This window comes from Chionomys nivalis, chromosome 13 (assembly GCF_950005125.1).
Source record: "Chionomys nivalis chromosome 13, mChiNiv1.1, whole genome shotgun sequence".
NCBI classification, from domain to species: Eukaryota; Metazoa; Chordata; class Mammalia; order Rodentia; family Cricetidae; genus Chionomys; species Chionomys nivalis.
This window is the reverse complement of record NC_080098.1, coordinates 35,516,285-35,536,695: the sequence shown is the minus strand read 5'-3', so window position 1 is coordinate 35,536,695 and position 20,411 is coordinate 35,516,285. Positions and strand designations below refer to the sequence as shown.

Below are 20,411 nucleotides of genomic sequence, written 5' to 3'. Positions count from 1 at the left end.
GTAACTCAAGTATACTAAAAAATAATCAATTCACCAGCAAAGTAACAAGACAAATTTTCTGGCAACTAAAGAAAACATTTTTAGAGATTCAGAGAATAAATGCATAAATCAAATTACAGTAAGATAGGAAAACAGGTAGCAATAAATATTTTTTCAAGGCAGTGATTAGTGGTCTTCTAATTTCACTCCTCAAATGAGAGTTTATTTACATTTAAAATTAATTTGGAAAGTAACTGAAGTACTCTAGCTAAGCAAAATCAAATTTTTCAGTTGAACAAGAAAAGCCTGTGGGACAAAGGTGAGCTCAAGCCCCAGTTCTCCTTCCTGTGTCTTAAAATAATTTCCTTAATCTCAAATTTTATTAATTTGTTTATTTACATATGTGTGTGTGTGTTAAGTATCCATGTGTGTACAGCAGTAAGGGAAGACAACCATGGAAGCCAAGTCATTGAATCCCCTGGAGCTGAAGTTACAGTAGCTGCCCAATGTGAGTACTGGAACTAAACTCTGGTCCTCTGAAAGGGAAACAATAGTTCTTAACTGATGAGCCATCTCTCCAGATACCTATCTATCTTCAGAAGTAAGGTTGAAATTAAATAATATGAGTGTATTTACCCACCTTCCATCTTAAGGGTTCAGAAATAATCAAGATTTAATATCTGACTTTATATACTGAAAGCATTCACCTAAGGTTTTTAATAATTCAACATAGTATTTGTTTATAGTTGTTTAACAATAGTTTCAGATTATATTTTTATTTTGTAATTTTTTAGTCCAAATCATTATTATTATTATTTGGGTTTTTTTGGTTTTTTTCAAGACAGGGTTTCTCTGTGGCTTTGAAGCCTGTCCTGGAACTAGCTCTTGCAGACCAGCAAATCATTAATTTTTTAAAGGAAATTTCTGAGAGAATAAATTTTAAAATTATATTGTTGTCCCATGCACTCCAACTTGTTTCTTGCTTCATAGAAGTTGTTTCCAACTCTTTAAGATATTTGTTTCATAGGTACTAATAAAGAAAACCACCACTACAAAAATAGGAGATGAAATTTTTTATCGATGACATTTGATAAATACAAAGAATTTAGGAGATTCATAAAAGAAAAATCATGTTTGGTTTCAAAGTAAAAAGCAGGAGACAAAATGGTGACAGAGTAAGCAGAACAGTGATAGGGAACGGGGAAAACACCGTGGTGAAAAGCATGAAAACCAGCAAATGAGCTGATGGGGACAACTGACTAGTTTCACTCCAAAAGCAGCATCAAGATATATGAAGAAATACCTGGAGTCAAACCCAGCTGTTAAGGCTGGAGGGCATGCATGGAGCTCAGGTCCATGATGAGGGGTGTGAATCGCTATTAGAACTGACATCACCAGAAGATCTCATCAGCATTTTTTTGCAAATTACAATTTAAAAATCATAACTATTAAGACAATACTAGAAAGAGAAATGAGTTCAAATTCACTAACAGTTATAAAAATTGACTTACATATGATTAGATCTTCTTCCTCTATTTGTTTTCTTTCCTATGACTGGAGTGCCAAAATGCTCAGGGTTGGTGAGTGGGAGCTGGTCTAGTGTCTGTGGGTGAGAACACAAACCCATCAAAAGTTATTACTTTGCAAGTGGTTTATTTTTTTCATTTTAAATCAAACCAGTGAAATACTCATGTTTTAAAATAAAATTTTTTTCACTCAAAGAAGGGTAGGATACATCTTTCTTCATGAAAGAAAATCCTAGCTTTAAAGATATTATAATAAAGATGAATGAGTCAATACTTGGAGAGAGGAAGAAGAGGTGGAAAAAAGCCCTGGTTGCCTGTATAGAAGACTCATTAGCTATTAGAAGGCCACACACCCCCCCCAAAAAAATCATTAAAATAGAAAATAACCAATAGCTTACTCAAAACACACATATGAAGGAAGACTCCTACTTATAATGGTTCATTCCTAGGATAAGGCCAACCATAGCACAAAATTTTTCTTTGCCCTTAGCAAATCAGAATCCATTAAAAAAAATTTAATATGTAACTAAACTAATCATCAAGAAAGATAAGCACCAGTAGCTTGAAAGGAGGCTCCAAAGAAGAAATATTATAACTTGTCAAATGTTTTCTATAATAAATCTTTTCTAACAAAAATGTTTAAAAATAACTTTGAATATTTAATTTCTTGTTTTCCTTTTTAATCTACGTCACAGAACATAATTGCTGTTATGAAAATGAGTATTCCTTCCTTAATATTAATAACACATCTCACCAGAATGTACTACTTTTCATGAGCTTCTCTTGTCCATTTTTCAGCCTTTATTTCCTGAAAAGTATATCTAAAAATCTAAGGACGCTATCCTAATTAATGACCCTTAGATGGTCAGTATTGAGGATATGTCTATTTTCCTTTCACAAGATTGTACACGAGATTGTGAGCAAGCGCACGCACACACTTGCACACCGACGCTTTTATTCCTCCCTTTCCCACCAATAGAATGTTTGTTTGTTAGAAGATAGTTAACTGAGTGCTGGAGAAATGATGGGTTCCTGGGAAAACTGTCAGGAGAGAAGTAAGGCTGAGGAGCTATTTAAGGTAAGATTTCTTAAAGTCACATATTAGAGTGTTATAAAAGGTGTCTGTGACAGGGCAGAGCACTTGTCGATCATGCACAAAGACTTAAGTTTGATACTGAGCACCCTCCAAGAGAAACCAAATAAAGGGAAAGGAATACACAGATATAGCTTGTATTCCCTTCTATATACTCTCCTTATCAAGCTTTAATATAGTAACATTAGAAAATATTTCTCACTGCTTAACTAATATATTTTTCCCCTCTAGTAGAGGGTAAGCTACTCAAGTAGACACCCATGTCCACACAGCTCCATCAGTGTCCTTAGCACAGCACTGGCACAGGGAAAGGAGTTAATGCATTACACCCCTATTTATTCTAACTTTCCTTCAGCAAAACATCAATCAAAATGTCTATCTGCACAGACACAGAGAAAACATACTCCTTGAAGGCATATCTCCTGTTCAACTATTTCAGGTTATACCTGCCTTATGAATCCAGCTTCAAATTCTCTTTTTAGTTTAACTTATTTCGAGACAGGGTTTCTTTGAGCACTGGCTGTCCTAGAACTTACTCTGTAGACCATACTGGCCTTGAACTCAACCTGCTTTTACCTCCCAAGTACTGGGATTAACTGTGTGTGCCTCTATCACCTGGCTTAAATTTTTCTGATAAGAGAAAAACTATTATATTAGATATTTCTTTACACCAAGCCTTCATCAGGTGAAAAGTCAGGGTTTTAAGATCCCGTATTTACTTATTATCAGTAACCGGATATGTGTTCTAAGTGAATATTTACATATAAAACTCATAAATGAAGAAAGAGAATTTCATGATGTCACTTGCCCCAAATTAGTCTGACTTGTTATATGTAACCTTCAAAAGCTGGGTATGATGATGCAAGGCTGTAATCCCAGCACTTGGGAAAAAGATAAGAGGTTCATGCCACAGGTCAATACATTCCGGGGCTACAAAGGGAACAGCTTCAAAAGGTCAACAAAATAAACCTGTAAAGCTAAGCCAAATTGTGATGGCACATACCTATAATTCTAGCACATTGAAGAGGCTTTGAGGAGACAAGGCAGGAAGATCAAAATTTCAAGGTCAACCTTGACTAATTAGCAAGTTCAAAGTCAGTAAGTGCTGCATTGAAGAGACCTTGTCTCAAAGAACAGGGAAAAAAACTCTCCTTCAAATACAATCCAATATTCACTGAAGACTCTTGTATAGAAAACACTGCTGGGGAAAATGTGGCTATCCCTCTAAAGCATTTTAAATTTTATATAGGAGAAGTACGTAACAAAAAGATCACATAGCCAGAATATTCCAGCAAGATGCAAAAAGATAAAGAATGAGTTGACATAATTTGGACAAAAAGCCTATGTGATGTGGGAGTTCCCTGTGTGCTGTGATTACCATTAATGAATACAGAAACTGCTTTGGACCTATAGCAAGGCAGAACTTAGATAGACAGGGAAAGCTAGGCTGAATACTGGGAAAAAAAGGGCAGAGTTAGGAGACGCCATGGAGCTGCCATGCTGAAACTTTGCTGGTAGGCCACAACCTCGTGGTGATATACAGATTAATAGAAATGGGTTAAATTAATATATAAGAGTTAGCCAATAAGAAGCTAGAGCTAATGGGTCAAGCAGTGACTTAGTTAATAGAGTTTCTGTGTGATTATTTCGGGTCTAAGCTAGTTGGGCAGCCAGGAACCAACAAGCAGCTCTCTCCTTGCAACATCCATGGAAGATATTACACAGCAGAAAGCATTTCTGGTGGCCTTAAGAGAAGATTCCAGCAAATGGAGAGGATCTGGACTAAAAAGGAATCAAAACAGTACAAGCCACAGTTTGGAAACATCAAGCACTATAAAAGTACAGGGAGTGATAGACTCTGAGAAATTTAAAATATAAATGGTGATTCAATTGTTGAGGGGAGCTTAAGTATTTTCAATACAAAACATGGTCTAATATACAAGTAAGTAATACTTAAGTGTCCCATAACAAGCACTCTTCTAAACGAAGAGGACAAAGGTATGACAGTTCAATCACACTATCAGCCGCTTTTAACAGAATGAACTGGACCAAGCATATCATGTTACTTTATGATGCTGACTCGGGCTTCCGAGTTCAGATCCCTGGCCCAGCTTTTAAGTAGAGAACTGACTTTGGTGCTAGAAAGCACTAGTCTGACTGGTTCTGTCTATCAGTCTCCTACAGACAACTAATTAGGGGTAATTAACAGCAGTAATCACAAATAACACAGAGCCTGTAACAATGTGCATAAGTCACTTAGCAAAGCCTCTGGTAGATGAATGTACTTCATTCCGAAATCTGACTAACGAGTGCTCAGCTCCCTTCCTGTGCTGGGCACTATAGCAGGAACTATGATCAAAGCAGCAAAGAAGACAAATCACCTGTTCTTTTGATACATGCTACCTAAGAAGGCAAACCTCAAAAACAAATAAAATATACAATTAAATGTCAGTAAATGATTAACATTATGAAAAAAGAGAACGCAATGTAAAAGGATAAAGAGGGTGACTTCAGAAAGGGAAGTCAGAGAAAGTTATAGCAATGTTAATATGAAGTAGTTTCTGACTGCTTGTCATCTTTATAGCAATAAACTCTTCTTTTTTAAGTATTTTTATTAATTCTTAAGAAGTCTTTAAACTCTTACACAACCTGAGTGGGATAATAAATCAGACACTTCTTTCTCACAATTATTTATGAATTACATAAAGCTATATAGAAAGTCAGGCATAGTGGTACGATGACTATAGTCCCAGCACCCAGGATACAGAACCAAGAAAATCATGAGTTCAAGGCCAGCCTGGGAAATCTCTATTTAAAACAAAGGAAGGGAGGGAGGGAGGGAGGGAGGGAGGGAGGGAGGGAGGGAGGGAGGGAGGGAGGGAGGGAGGGAGGGAGGGAGGGAGGGAGGGAGGGAGGGAGGGAGGGAGGGCGGGCTAGCCTCAAGGTGATTAAACAAGCCTATTATTTTCTTCATGGAAAAGTACTGAAATGCTTTAAACAATAAAGAAGACAAAATTTGGTGTCTGAACTCAGGACTTTCAATATAGTTCACAGATCACATCATAATGGCACTTAAGTACTCAGGAATTTCCTGATTAACAGGTTTGTTCATTGAATTGAAAAAGCAGAACTTTACTCCCTCCATACAAAATACGTCAAGCCAGCTCTAGTGGAGAGCTTTGATCCCAGTGCTCAGGAGGCAAAGGCAAGTGGATCTCTGTGAGTCTGAGGCCAGCCTGATCTGCATAGAGTGTCACGTCGGCCATAGCTACATAGTTAGACCATGTCTCGAAGGAAAAAGAAAAAAGGGGGGCAGAGGAAGGGAGGGAGGAAGGAAGAAAACCCTGAGAGAGGGGGAGAGAGAACCCGTAGATATACACATTCACTACAATCACTTACTTCACTTTCAGCAAAATGCCTCTCTCCTTTCAAGCACAATGAAGATCGTCTCAGTGTCTTTTCATCTCCATCATCAAAAACTGTGTGAGGAAGTAAAAATGGGAGCAAACTGAGAAACCTTTTTAAGATTAACAAGAGTCAGAAATCATTCAATTTCCTGAATGCAAATAGTCTCATTTTTAAGAATTACATTTGGAATTCAGTTCACATTTCATATTTTCTAACAAATGATTTTAATTATAGTTATTAGAGTAGTTTATTGTTTCTAGCAAAACACATCTTAAATATGTATGTCTTAGGCCTGTGTGTGTGTGTGTGTTTTATGCCAGTGAAATGGTTCAGTGAAGGTGCTTTCTGCCAACACCTAAAGACCCCAATTCACAATAGAACAGAAAATGCACACATGCTCGCTCTCTCTCGCTCTCTCTCTCTCTCTCTCTCTCTCTCTCACACACACACACACACACACACAGCATTTCAAGAGGAAACCATTTAAATATTTATTAATCCCTCTCAAAATGGTTAAGAAAAGAAAAGCAAATCTGCTGGCAGACAACCATAGATTTACCTCAGATATGGGAAGTTCAACAAATTTAAAGACCATTTGTCCCCTCCCCCGAAAAAATACCTATATCTACATTACAGTAAGGTTCCTCAATCTGAACACTTCCCACACACAAATTTTACCAGACAAGCTGCTGTATGACAACCTGACCCTATGCCTTATAAAATAGGGAACTCCACCCAAGAATGACTCCATTCCCAGATGCCACAATCAAAACTGTTTCCAGATACTGCCAAGTGTTCCTTGAGGGAACGAAACTATGATTTGCTGATTTAAGGTCCTACAATGTTTGCTGTGACTGATGGAGGCATTAACTTACTTGACTGTGATAACTGTGTCACCACTTGAAAATTGCTGAACATACAGAATAAATGTCTATTTATGTCGGGCAGTAATGGCACACACCTTTAATCCCAGCACTCAGGGTGCAGAGGCAGGCAGATCTCTGTGAGTTCAAGGACAGTCTGATCTGCAAGAGCTAGTTTCAGGACAGGCTCCAAATCTACTGAGAAACCCTGTCTCGAAACTACCCCCCCCCCCGAGGGGGAAAAAAAACCTTCAAGAAACTCTATATTCCTTAGAATATCCTGTACAGTTTCAAATAAAATTATCATATCTGAACTTTAAATTTTAATTACATTTGTCCTCTGACCTCTACACACACGCTATAGTACACATTCTGTCTGTCTATCTGTCTGCCCCCCACACACACACACAGTGTGATAATAAAATTATCAGAACTGAAGTTTAAATTTTTTATCACATTTGTGTGAAAGCATGCATTTGTGTGTCCTAATTAGGGTTACTGTCACTGTGATGAAACACCATGACCAAAAATAACTTGGTGAGAAAAGGGTTTGGCTTACATTTCTAACTTATACATAATAGTCCATCACCAAAGGAAGCAGGACAGGAATTCAAAAAGAGCAGGAACATGGAAGCAGGAGCTGATGCACAGGCCATGGAAGGGATGCTACTTACTGACCTGCTCCACTTGTCTTACTCAGTCTGCTTTCTTATCCCATCCATAATCGGCTGGTTCCTCCCATGTCCTCCCATGTCAATTACTAAGTAAAAAATGCCTTACAGGCTTGTCTTATTATTTTCTTAGTTGAAACCCCCTCCTCTCCAAAGACTCTAGCCTGTGCCAAGTTTACATAAAACTAACTAGCATAGTTATGTATATGTGTGCAGACTTGCATGCATATGCCACAGATCAGAGGACAACTTGCACAAGTTGGTTCCCTCCTTCCACCATGAGGATAACAGGGATTTAACTCTCGTTCAGGTTTGATGGTGACTGTCTTTATACAGAGGACCACTTCACTGGCCCACAGCACTAGAAGGCTGGGTTGAGAGGCTTGTGAGTTAAGGCCAACCTGGGCTACAAATTCTGATACACTACACAACACACACACATGCATAAAAATGCGGTGTGCACTCGCATTCAACTTGACAAAAATTTCAAAGGATTAGTGGAAACAGTCTGACAAGGACTGGGAAAGCATATTCATATACTATTGGTTATCTTCAAGACAGGCAGGCAGTTTTCACTGAAGTTAAAAAGCACATGTCCCTTCAACTTCTATTTACTCCTTCCTCAATGCACAAGAAAATATCAGGATGATATGCACACAATGAACATTCATCTATTACTGTAACAGCAAGACTAGCAGAACTGAAAATGAGAGTAAATCTAGCCACTAAAAGAAACTCTGTTATACAACAGGTTGGACAGCTAACACTACTAAACTCTGCACTTAGAAATGATGAAGATGGAGAAACAAGTTTCTTTAACATGTGTGTTGAAGTGAAAATGATAAAAATCCAACAACACACTCTATATACTAAATAATTTCAAATTATATGTACATATGACAGCTTAGAAATATTTTTTTAAGATCTAGAAGATAACCAATACTAATAACAGCATTTATGACATTAGTTAAGGAAAATTAATCCAGGAAATCTGGCTTTATCTGCATTGTTGCAACATATATTTTGCATGACTAAAAATGAATTTTTAATAGAAAATTACTGTCTTACCTACAGTGTACCAACTTGCATCTGTCAGTTTATTGATAACAGCTTCCTGATAGGCACCATCAAGATTCTTCACCTCCACAATAGCTCCCACCTAAAATATTATTTAAGTATTAAAAAAACTTTTTAAAGACAAATGAACCAAAAGGCAATAAATAATAACACCAAACCTTGGTTGTTGTTTTTTTTTTAATGAATACACGGTGAATGAAACAGTTACTGGTTTGATCTGTGTTGAAGATGCCTGTAGTTTCATTGACAATACTTTTCTACCTATAACAGTGAAAATTCCCATATACTAGATAAAGTAAATATTTAAGTATTACTAAGAAAACACTTTTACCCCTATAGGCCTGTAAAGGGGTCTTGAGAACTCCCAGGGGTCATTACAGTGTGCTAAGAAGCACTGCCTGTGAAAATAACTGTCTTTCCTTCACCTTTCTTTCAAGAAAGCTGATGGTGGACAGAGGTAATCAAAAAAGTCCTGAGCTCTCCTTAAGAGTTAGACTGTGCCGCTGCTGACAAGCATTTACAGTACTTTCTACCTTATCATAAAAATGCTGGTATTTACACTTGCAAGGTTCTTATAGTGGTTATTAAACAATGCTGGGGGGCTGGAGAGATGGCTCAGTGGTTAAGAGCATTGCCTGCTCTTCCAAAGGTCCTGAGTTCAATTCCCGGCAACCACATGGTGGCTCACAACCATCTGTAATGAGGTCTGGTGCCCTCTTCTGGCCTGCAGACATATAGACAGAATATTGTATGCATAATAAATATTTAGAAAAAAAAAAAAAAACAATGCTGATGGTAGATACCTATGGGCCAGTGCCAAAATATAGCAAACCAGATAGCAAAGAACAATGGCTTTGTCTAGGATGAGCTTGTGTACTGACAATCCAAACAGCACATTTTCTCAACCTGTAGCTGTGAACCTGTCTGAATCTTGGCACTGACATTAATGCTTGTAAAACTAGAATAAAATTACTTCTTTTCTTCAGTTTCCTCTTCTACAGAGTTGTTCTCAAGACTAAATAAAATACTAGATGCAAAATGATTTGGCACAGCACTAGCACACATTAAGTGCTGAGTGGTAGCTAAAGTCATAACTGTATATGATTTGTCTTCTGGTCCTTGCAAGTAACAAATGGGTACATGAAATATTAAAATGATGCCTACAAAACAGAAATGATGTGAAATTGTTTTTACAAGCCAAAAGTTAGTAATAAGAAACATTTTTTATTTTTAACGGAAGAGTTTTAGAAATCCACAGTTCTAAGTAAGATACTTTTTTCTGCAAAGATCTACAAGATGCTTCTTCATTCTTCTTAGTATCCCCTAGGATTCCTCAAGCCTAAACATCGGTCAACCTCAGATATAGTGGTTTCCCAAACTCCCTACAGCTGGCTTACTGACAAACAAGAAGGTAAAGCAATATCTATCCCACTAGTGAATAAAGAACAAATGGGTCAACCTCCCAGTTACACGCAAAAGATTTTATCTGCCAGCAGGTGGCTCCAAAATCAAGAGTTCTGGATTTTGTCTTAATTTTCTCACATTTTACAGCATAGCTCTTACATCTTACACCTCCTATTCCTGGAAAACCCATTCCTGCAGTAAAGGAAAGCCTGTATGAAAGCAGTCACTGCCTCCTTGATGTTCATTTTACTTTAAAACTGATTTGACTATTATTTCAGATGATTTAACAGTAAGTACATCCCAATTAGGAAAAGCTATATATCAAATTAACAATGAATAGCCAGTGAATTAAAAGGAAAAAGAACAAGTATCAGTCTCCAATCAAAACTGAGGAAAATAATGACTCACCTTCAGTGGGCCCTTTATGTGGTCATCCTGAACCTCCACTGTTGAAGAATCATGTCTAAAGGTCACCTAAAAAATATGAATCCACTGATCAAATTCACATGTGTGCACGCATACACACACAGACACACAAAAAACAATATTAGCTCATCTATGTAAAAATTACACAGACTAAACAAAAATCACCTAGCCTAAATATGAGACCATTTTCAAACATCAAACGGATTAATAGAAAACTTGTTTAAACAGATTTTCTTTTCAAAATGAAAAATAACCACTGACAGACACAACACCTATAAGGCTGATTGTCCTATCTATCATACTGTATCCTACCACTTATTACTTTAGCTGTACAACTTTTGTCCGTAAAATTTGAGGAAAAGAAGAAGTTTTGTATCATTTTGTGAAGGCCTAATTTAATAGTAAGCAGCGGCTACAAACTTGCTTTTTCTGTTGTTGTGTTTAGAATTCCCACCACCACCACTCCTTAGACATGGTGTCTTTGTGTAGCTCTGGCTGTACTAGGACTTACTCTGTGGACCAGGCTAGACTCAAATTCAGAGATCTGCCTGCCTTTGCCTCCCACCGCCTAGCTTTGCTTTGAATTTTTTGAGGCAACATCTCACTATGTGGCTCAATCTGGCCTCAGGCTCCTTAGTGCTTGGATTACAGGTGTGTACCACCACACCCAATAGCCACAACAGTTACTCAGAACTAAGTATCAAATTCAAGCATCAAATTTAATATCCAACATAGTAGCTCAGAGGTAGAGTACTTAACACAGAAAGCCCTTGACTCGAATCCCCTACATGGAGAAGAGGCATAGAATCACCCCTCAAAACTCTAGTCCCCTTTTGTTGAAAAGAAAACCAATAAACAGAAAGTCTAAATGGTTCAGGATGATAGAATTAAAATATCATAGTGCTAAGATTCAAATATTGCTAGTCTTTCCCAGAACTTTTTTTTTTTTACAATAGTCTATCTGTATATATGTCTGCAGGCCAGAAGAAGGCACCAGACCTTATTACAGATGGTTGTAAGCCACCATGTGGTTGCTGGGAATTGAACTCAAGACCTTTGGAAGAGCAGGCAATGCTCTTAACCACTGAGCCATTTCTCCAGCCCTTTCCCAGAACTTTTTATACTTTGTATCAGTACTATGGAAACCAAAGAAAGGGAAAATGGTAAGTTGAAAAAAAAAAATATTTTTAGCTAGATCTCCCTATGAACCTCAGGCTATCCGGGAACTCCCTATATAGACCAGGGTGGCCTCAAAATCAGAAATCTGCTTGCCTCTGCCTTCCAAGTACTGGGATTAAAGCCACGAAGGCCAGAAAAAAAATTTATTTGGCTGGTTAAAAAGCACCATAGAACCAGGTAATATAATGTGTGCCTTTAATCCCAACACTCAGGGGGGCAGAGGTAGGAGAGTATCTGTGAGTCCAAGCCTAGCCTGGTCTACATAGCAAGTTCCAGGACAGCCAGAACTACATAGACTCTGTCTCGACAAACAAAAATAAAAAAGAAGATGCAAAGAAAAGTACCATATTCAATACTGACATGGTTCTCTTGAGCTCTATATAAAAGAATTCTTTAAGAATTGATGCATAGAGCCAGGCGGTGGTGGCGCACGCCTTTAATCCCAGCACTTTGGGAAGCAGAGGCAGAGTTCGAGACCAGCCTGGTCTACAAGAGCTAGTTCCAGGACAGGCTCCAAAACCACAGAGAAACCCTGTCTCGAAAAACCAAAAAAAAAAGAAAGAAAGAAAGAATTGATGCATAGCCAGGTGGTGGTGGTAGGAGCACAGACCTTTAATCCCAGGTGGATCTCTGTGAGTTGTAGGCCAGCCTGGTCTACAAAGTGATTTCCAAGGCAGCCAGAGCTACACAGCAAAATCCTGTCTTGAACCCCACCCCCCTAAAAAACTGATGCATTAGCATGTTCTTTATTAGAGTCTTGTGGTCAACAGGAACAGGCCAACTATGCAAAGAGATTTTATATATATACACAGCATTCCATGCATTTCAGTGTGACAAAAAAGCAGCATTAAGATTAAATCTTAACACTAGAATCCCAACATCTTCAGATAACACGTGGTATGGAATAAATGGCCAAAGATTAAAGCTAATAGTAAAGAAATGTATCATCAAGTCTGCTTAAAATGTATTCTCTTTGTTTGAGACAGGGTGTTTCTATGTAGCTCTGACTGCTCTGAAACTCTGTATATAGACCAGGTTAACCTAAAACCACAGACATCTGCCTGCCTCTGCCTCTGCTTCCCAAGTGCTGAGACTAAAGACGTATAACACCAACACCCCTGCCTGACTCAATAAACGGATTTTTTTTATTCAGCCCTAGGATGGTGGTGACAAATAACTGGGTGCTCAGGAAACAGAAGTACACAATGTCAGACAGAACAGGAAATGTCACCGTAAGAGCACCCACCTAACCACATTACAAAGCAACTCCAGGAGCCAGCGTGTGAAATGTAAGAGATGGCAGGGCCAAGATGAGCATCCTTTGGCTTCAGTTAACTTAGAGGAATTATCACCTAGTTTTTAGCCATATAGAAGTCAGAATTGCTCAGGAAGCTTTAGCATATGCTTAAGAGAAACAGACAGCAAGTACAGCTCCAGGGGAAATATCATACCTCTTCCACTTGGTTAATTATTCAAATCAAGGGTTGCATGGTTATCTGTTCATCTACCATGCGCACCCTCCTATCCCCACTCTCTTTGCATCTAACAGAGTACTCTGAAGGTCACAGCACCCAGTACATTACTGGCAAGTGAGTAGGTACCCATAACGCTAAGATGTTTCACTGGTCCTTAGTTTTCACTGTCCTGAATTTTCAAATATAAAGTCATCTTTCTTCTATTAAACACACATTCATTCATTCATCTACTCATACTTTGTGCCGCTATCTTCAAACCCAGAGCCTTGCTCAGGACAGGCAGGTGTTCTACACTAGGCTATATATCTAGTCCCTTTCTCCTGCTTTTGAAGAGAATCTATGTTCTCCATGCTGGTCTCCAATTCCTAAGATGAAATGATCATCCTGCCTCCACGTTGTAAATAGATGGTACCATAGCTGCACCTCACCAGGCTTATGTTAATTTCCTAAAAATGAAAAACAATTAAATTTATATTTGTCCATTAACTAAGTCAAAACTCAAGTACTTCAAAAAGATTTTCTTCTAAAAAGGCTAAGGGCCAAATGTCAGGTGCCATACACTTGCAATTCCAACACTAAAAAGGTTGCAGTTTGAAGACTGCTGTGAGTTCAAGGTCAGCCTGGGCTATATTCAGCAAGACTCTATCTCAAAACAATAGGGAAGGGAGAGGAAGAAAAGAAAGGATGGGCTGGGGAATCTTGCCTAGTATTCCCAGGACCCACAATTCCATCCCAGGATCACAAAAAGGACGGTGGGATGATATTTTGCTATAGGAGGAAACATAGTTCTGGTTGGCTAGAAACTTGATATGGAAACCAGGCTGGCCTATGCCTCCTGAGGACTAGTATTAAAGGAATGTATCCGGCCACTGTTTTCATATAATAAAACTAAATAATCAATTAGATGGCTTCTAAGATCTTTTCTAACACTAAAATAGTAACCCAAAGGAAGCAAGTCTGCAGTGAAATTATCAGCTGTGATAAGCAAATTTTATTCCAATTTGAATATTTTAAAACCACAAATATTGTTTAGTTTAAGAGTAGTTTTATAGCCACCACTTTTAAATACTCATTTTGCACAAAAATAATTTTTAGATTTTTAGACTTAAAGGATCAAATATTTAATGACTATTAAATTACAAATAATACTGTACCTTGACTTTGACAAGTCTTTTTGCAGTCTTGATCTTGGCTTCACAAAAGGCTCCTCTGTATTTGGCACTCACATCAGTGCCCACTGTCAAATAGGGAGGCTCATCGAGGGCCTAAAAATGCAAAGAAATAAACATGGTTTACACTGCTTAATTTTCCCCCTACCATCAGGTTTCAGAATATATCTAATCTTGTTATAGCAATTTAAGCTATAATAATGAAGTGTACTTTAAACAAGCCATCTATAAAGTATTATGAATTAAAAGTAATAACATGTATCACAGACTAATGAAATGTACATCATGTAAAATGAAGACATTTTTCCCTGTTAAACACATATGGTTCATAAGACCACTCACAGATGCAGCCTTCTATTTAATGTTCCCACCATCTATTCATTCATTGACTTACTAAAATATATAGTTATTATATGACCACTCAATTTGCTAGTTAGCAGATCTTAAATCTCAAAGCACAGACAAATGTCTTCTAACAGGTTACACCTTGTAGCCATCCAGATTCAGAATGGTTCTGTTCTTTATCTACAGAACTCTAAGACAGAATAAAAGGCATACATGTGTTCCCAACTATTGCTAAAAGCCACATGACGTAATCCATCCTGTACTATCTCAAACTACTGGCAGAATGCTTTAATATGGATTCAGTGTTAGTCTGTTCTTCTCTCTTAAATATACTGCTCACTTGTGGTTTTGATTTTACTGGCTCTAATCTAGCTGCTCTGATTTTTACAGTAGGCTGCATTTTTGCACTGGGTCTTACATTCATCAATTCCATAGTCAAAGGAAGATTATGTAATAAGCCTTTCCTCAAGTTGTCTTATAAGAAGTATTAATAGCCTAAGATGTTCACCAAAAAGAGGCAGCAACAGTTTGGAAAAATTCATTATTAAATAATCCCTCTGCCTCCTCTTTTAAAACTTCATAAATATGCTAAAAGGCCTAAAAAGCCCTACAATAAAGATAAATACTCAAAACTATCAGCCAGTGTCCCAATCTATTTGTCCAAATCCTTTCCATCTTAATATCATTAAAACCCTCCAGAAAGCTTCAATCCTGCCATGAGCACTGTAACTTAGGTCACCTGTAGCATGGAAACATCAATCTAAGCTCACCCCACAATGTTTTAGTTAATGAACAGCACAGAGCACATATTCCAAAATGACAACCAAGTGCTTGCAACTTTAAGATTTCTACAATGGCATTCACTTCTGGCTACAATTAGGCATACATGTGCTCTAGGATAGCTATGAAGGCAGTCCAACATACCAATATAATTTATAGATGAAAATATCTTATGTCAAAAAGTTGGATACCCTGATATATATTTCACGAACCTAAAAAAATGTCTATGGCCATACTAACATCCTGAACACACCTGATCTTGCCTGATGCTGAGAGCTAAGCAGGATCAGGCCAGGTTAATATTTAGATAAGAGACTACTGGGAATACTGAGTACTGTGGGCTTTAAAAAAAAGATCTTACGATATACAACGCAGGTGGGCAATAAAATTAAGAACCACTTTTCTCAGTCTGTCAAGTAGAAATTACATGTATGTGTCACAGAATGTTTTGTATAGCCGGGCGGTGGTGGCGCACGCCTTTAATCCCAGCACTCGGGAGGCAGAGGCAGAGGCAGGTGGATCTCTGTGAGTTCGAGGCCAGCCTGGTCTACAAGAGCTAGTTCCAGGACAGGAACCAAAAGCTACGGAGAAACCCTGTCTTGAAAAATAAAAAAAATAAAAATAAAAAAATGTTTTGTACTGCTGTTTGTTCTTTAAAACAGGATCTCTGAACCTATGAAGCCCTGGTTGGCCTGGAAATAGCTATGTAGACTAGGCCGATCTCAAGATCACAGATCCATCTGCCTCTGGCTCCAAGTGCTGGGATCAAAGACATGACCATCATACTGAGACTGAAAAATGTTTTGTTTTTTAATAAATCTAGTGTACACTTTTAATTTTTAAAAATATTTTAGTGTGCATAGAAAAGTTTGCACCACATCACTTGTGAAGACCAGAGGAACATTTGTGGGAGTCAGTTATTTTCTTCCAGCGTACAGGTTCCAGATCAGGAGGCTTGGCAACAAGCATTCTTACTAATATGCTTTCTTAACTTAAAAAATGTCTATTAGTCAAGCAGTACATTTAGGCTGTAATATGAGTGAAGAACCGCTTCTTCATTGTTATTAATGTTTTAGTGTTAACTATAATTTGGTAACTTTATATTGCTTTTTACATATTTTTATTACTTATTTTTATGTGTTTGGAATGCATGTATGTCTGTGGACCCTATGTGTTCAGTGGCCATGGAGAACAGAAGAGGACACCAGATACCTTCAGACTAGGATTACAGACAGTTGTTGAGACACCATGTTGGTGCTGGTAATCAAACCCCAATCCTCTAGTAGACCAGACAGTATTCTTAATCATCTCTCTATCTCCTTTACGTTGCTCTTTTAAGGTTCACAAATGTGTATCTCCTACCAACCCACCTTAGCCCTCTTAAAATACCATTTTCCTTGGCCAAATTCTATACAGAATGAATTTAGTGGTTTTATTTTACAAAGAATAAGGAAAGGTATCGATCTTTAGTAATAATCATTACAGAACACACATATAAAATCATCACATTGTATCTTGAATACCATCTTTATCAGGTGAATTTGCAAGTTAAACAGGAAAAAACTTGAAGGAAATTTCAATTCATTTTGTGATTAAGCAGTTATGTAGGGACAGTCTTCAGTACCATATTAAAACTACTTTCCACAACTCACAACTTCCATTAGCGATGCATCCTTCCTCCCCTGCTGGCCAGTAACATTTCATTTCACAGAGAAATAGTATCTAACTAAACAAAAACTGATGAAGAACCCCAAATTCTGAGCAACCGAAATAGTCACTAAGAGCTTCCCAATTGGACCTGGGAAGATGACTCAGTCGGTAAAGAAACTGACACCCAAGCATCAACCTTAGGTTTTTGATCCCAAAAACCCACATGCAAAGTCTGGTGTGTATCTGCAACTCAGGTCTTAAAGAAGATGACGGAGATGCTCCTGAAGTTATTGGCCAGACAGCCTACCAAAATTGATGTGTTTCAGGTTTAGTACGAGACACTGGCTCAAAAATTAGTATGGACAACAATAGAGACACTAGATGTCAACCACAGGTCTTTATATACTCAGGCACCCAGCACTCATGCACATTTGGATAGTGCTTCATATGTGTACCTACACGGAAACAAATAAATATTTCACAAGGAAACTTTGGGAGTGGATAAGAGGACTCTGTGTATAAAGATGCTATACCAAGTCTCACAACCTAAATTCAATCTCCAGGACCCAAGGTATAAGAAAAAAAGCAAACAAAAACCCTCCCCCAAGTTGTTATCTGACCTCCACAGGTACATCATGGTCAAATTTTCATAAATAATGTTAGTAGAGACAGTAATCATGGGATCTGTCATTAGCTGATCTTTTGCTAACAGCAGATTTGATTAACTACACAGACCTTCACAGCACCAAGTCAAGGTCCTAATAACAGATAATAATAGATGGGTTGGTTACTTTACTAAACCTATCTACCCTTTAATTTGCATATCATAAAAATAAAGGCATTATCAGTAAGGACTGAGGCCTAAAGTAGTTAGCTACTAACAATATCATTACGAAGCTCTCTATGTGGGCAAATCAGAAATTACAACAATACAAACACATGTGGCTACCTCCATTTTACCTCTGTAGTATTTCAGAAGCAAACCTCACTTGAAATGACTGCTCAACATAAATTGTTGCAAATTTTTAGTACTAAATCGAATAATAAAGTTCAAGATAATTGACATGTATAATGATTTCAGAAGTACAGAACTAATCAAAGACATCATATTATAAACAGAGTAATATATATAATAACCACAGTAGTTTGGTACGTGACTGAAAATATTCCAATCAAAGTCTGTATCAATGCATGGCAATGCACACCTTTAATCCCAGCATTCCAAAGAGAAACAAAGGTGCATGTCTGAGTCTGAGGCCAGCCTGGTCTACATAGTGAGTTTCAGGCCAGCTAGGGCTAAATGGTAAGACCCTGTCTCTGAAAAAGAAAATAAAGATTCCTTTTTGTTCATTTCCAAACTGGTATGTACTATGCCTTTTAACCTTTTAACTGTTCCTGCACATAACCTTAAGCTGGCTGCTACCAATTATGAACTCAGCAACAACTATACCATCTACTTCCCTTCCCACATCGTCTTAAACATTATTGGGTTTTTGGTTGTTGTTGCTGTTTTTCACAATTTTAAATAGTTGCATTTAAATATTATGATAAATTTCATTTTAACATTTTCAAATATGCATATAATATACTTTGATCAATCACATTCATCCCTCATTACCCATACTTATATCTATGCCCTTATTACTTCTAAAGAAACCCCGGGTACTGCATTAATAAAAAAAAAAATCTTATCTGTAGTGACTGGGATTCAGAGTTAAATTCTCTTGTATGGGCTGGAGATATGGCTAAGCATAAGAAGCTACATGCAGATCCACAACACACATACACAAAGCTGGATGTGGGGATGCATATGTGTGGCCCAGCATTGGAGGGTATATAGAGAGACAGGTAGATCACAGGGCTCACTGGTCAGCCAGGCAAGTCTAAATGCCCAGTATCCTGGTTTGGAGAAAGACCATTTCCAAAAAAAAAAAAAAATTAGGTAAAGGAGCTTGCCAAATGGCTTGGTGGGCACAAGCACTTTCCTAGCAAGCCTGACTACCTGAGTGGTCAGACTTCACTAGAAGTCACAGAAAAGTAGAGGGGAGAACCAACTCCATGAACGGGTCCTACAATCTCCACACACTCCATGTGGCATGCACACCTTCCTGAATCATACATACATTTGAAAAGTCATTTTTAACTAAAATATATTTATAAGATAAAACTCATTAAGGGAATATACCAAACATCTACTCTCTGGCCTCCAAACATGTATACATGGGTAAATGTATATATAAAACATCTATATCCCACACTTTTATATTAATAAAAGACAACATAAAATATTAGGAATACAATACCAACCTCTGTGGGGGTGTAACTCAGTGATAGAGCGGGAGTTTTGCTTAACTCTATCCCCAGCACCATCCATCCCAAAAAGGGCAGATTCCTCAATGAGATACCTAGGTTCAAATCTACCACTTTAGAGCTAAAAGGAACATTGCAAATATACACACACAAAAGATAACATAGTAGTATATATAACAGTTCTTGTACATAACCTTATTGGGTTAGGACCTCTATGGCTCAAATCACTTACTACCTCACAGACATGAAAAGCAACATATTACACACCTGAAGTATCTAGAACTAACCAGTAAACACTGCAAAACAGACTAAACAATTTACATCCTTAAAAAGTGTCATTAAAAAATAATTCCTATATAAAGAACAGGTTTCATCATCTCTTTCTTTCCCAAACTGTGTGTGTGTGTGTGCGTGTAAATGATTCCTTTAGAAAAGTCTCCCTTGCTCAATTCACTGATGACATAATCGTGCTGTCTTCTAGTAGTAAGAGTTGCTAGGTCTCCACAAGGCTGATAACTAATGAAGTGCACCATGATCCGTTAGTGCAGCAGAAATCAACCAAGACTGCGCTGCACAGCTATTCTGAGACTAATGTACTCTGGCCCAAAGGAGACACACATAAAAAACTATGTCACTAGGTTAACCAAGACTGCTCTGACTAAGAGGACTGACAGTTATGTAGATATGTGTATCTATATAGTCAAGGAAAACAAAAACCTCTTACCTTCTCTTTTTGTTCTGTTTCTCAGATTTTAGTCAGTAATATAGACCATCTCGAAGGCTAAAAATAAGATGTTTTTAAGTAGTACCTCCACACCACAAAGGAAATTAAACCACTAAATTATCATCCCTTTGTTTGGCAAACCAGTTTTCTAGTTGCTAAGGCAACAGCTATTTCACAGTTACCCCATGTTGCTTAAACAATTATTTTTCTAGTCAATCTATCAAATGTCCTCTCTCTCTCTCTCTCTCTCTCTCTCTCTCTCTCTCTCTCTCTCTCTCTCTCTCTCTCACACACACACACACACACACACACACACACACACACAAAATCTA

General features: G+C 37.7%; 1 protein-coding gene across 4 annotated transcripts in view; it reads right to left on the bottom strand.

The window, feature by feature from the left end:
* Arid4b (AT-rich interaction domain 4B) overlaps positions 1 to 20,411 on the bottom strand; it is a 123,221-nt gene that overhangs the window by 60,462 nt on the left and 42,348 nt on the right. For all 4 annotated transcript variants that reach the window (XM_057787340.1, XM_057787339.1, XM_057787342.1 and 1 more), the window contains exons 3-7: positions 14,256 to 14,366; positions 10,430 to 10,495; positions 8,609 to 8,699; positions 5,998 to 6,077; positions 1,491 to 1,582 (exon numbers count right to left, since the gene is read on the bottom strand). In XM_057787340.1, coding sequence (XP_057643323.1) covers positions 1,491 to 1,582; positions 5,998 to 6,077; positions 8,609 to 8,699; positions 10,430 to 10,495; positions 14,256 to 14,366 — 440 coding nt within the window. The remainder of the gene's footprint in view (positions 1 to 1,490; positions 1,583 to 5,997; positions 6,078 to 8,608; positions 8,700 to 10,429; positions 10,496 to 14,255; positions 14,367 to 20,411) is intronic.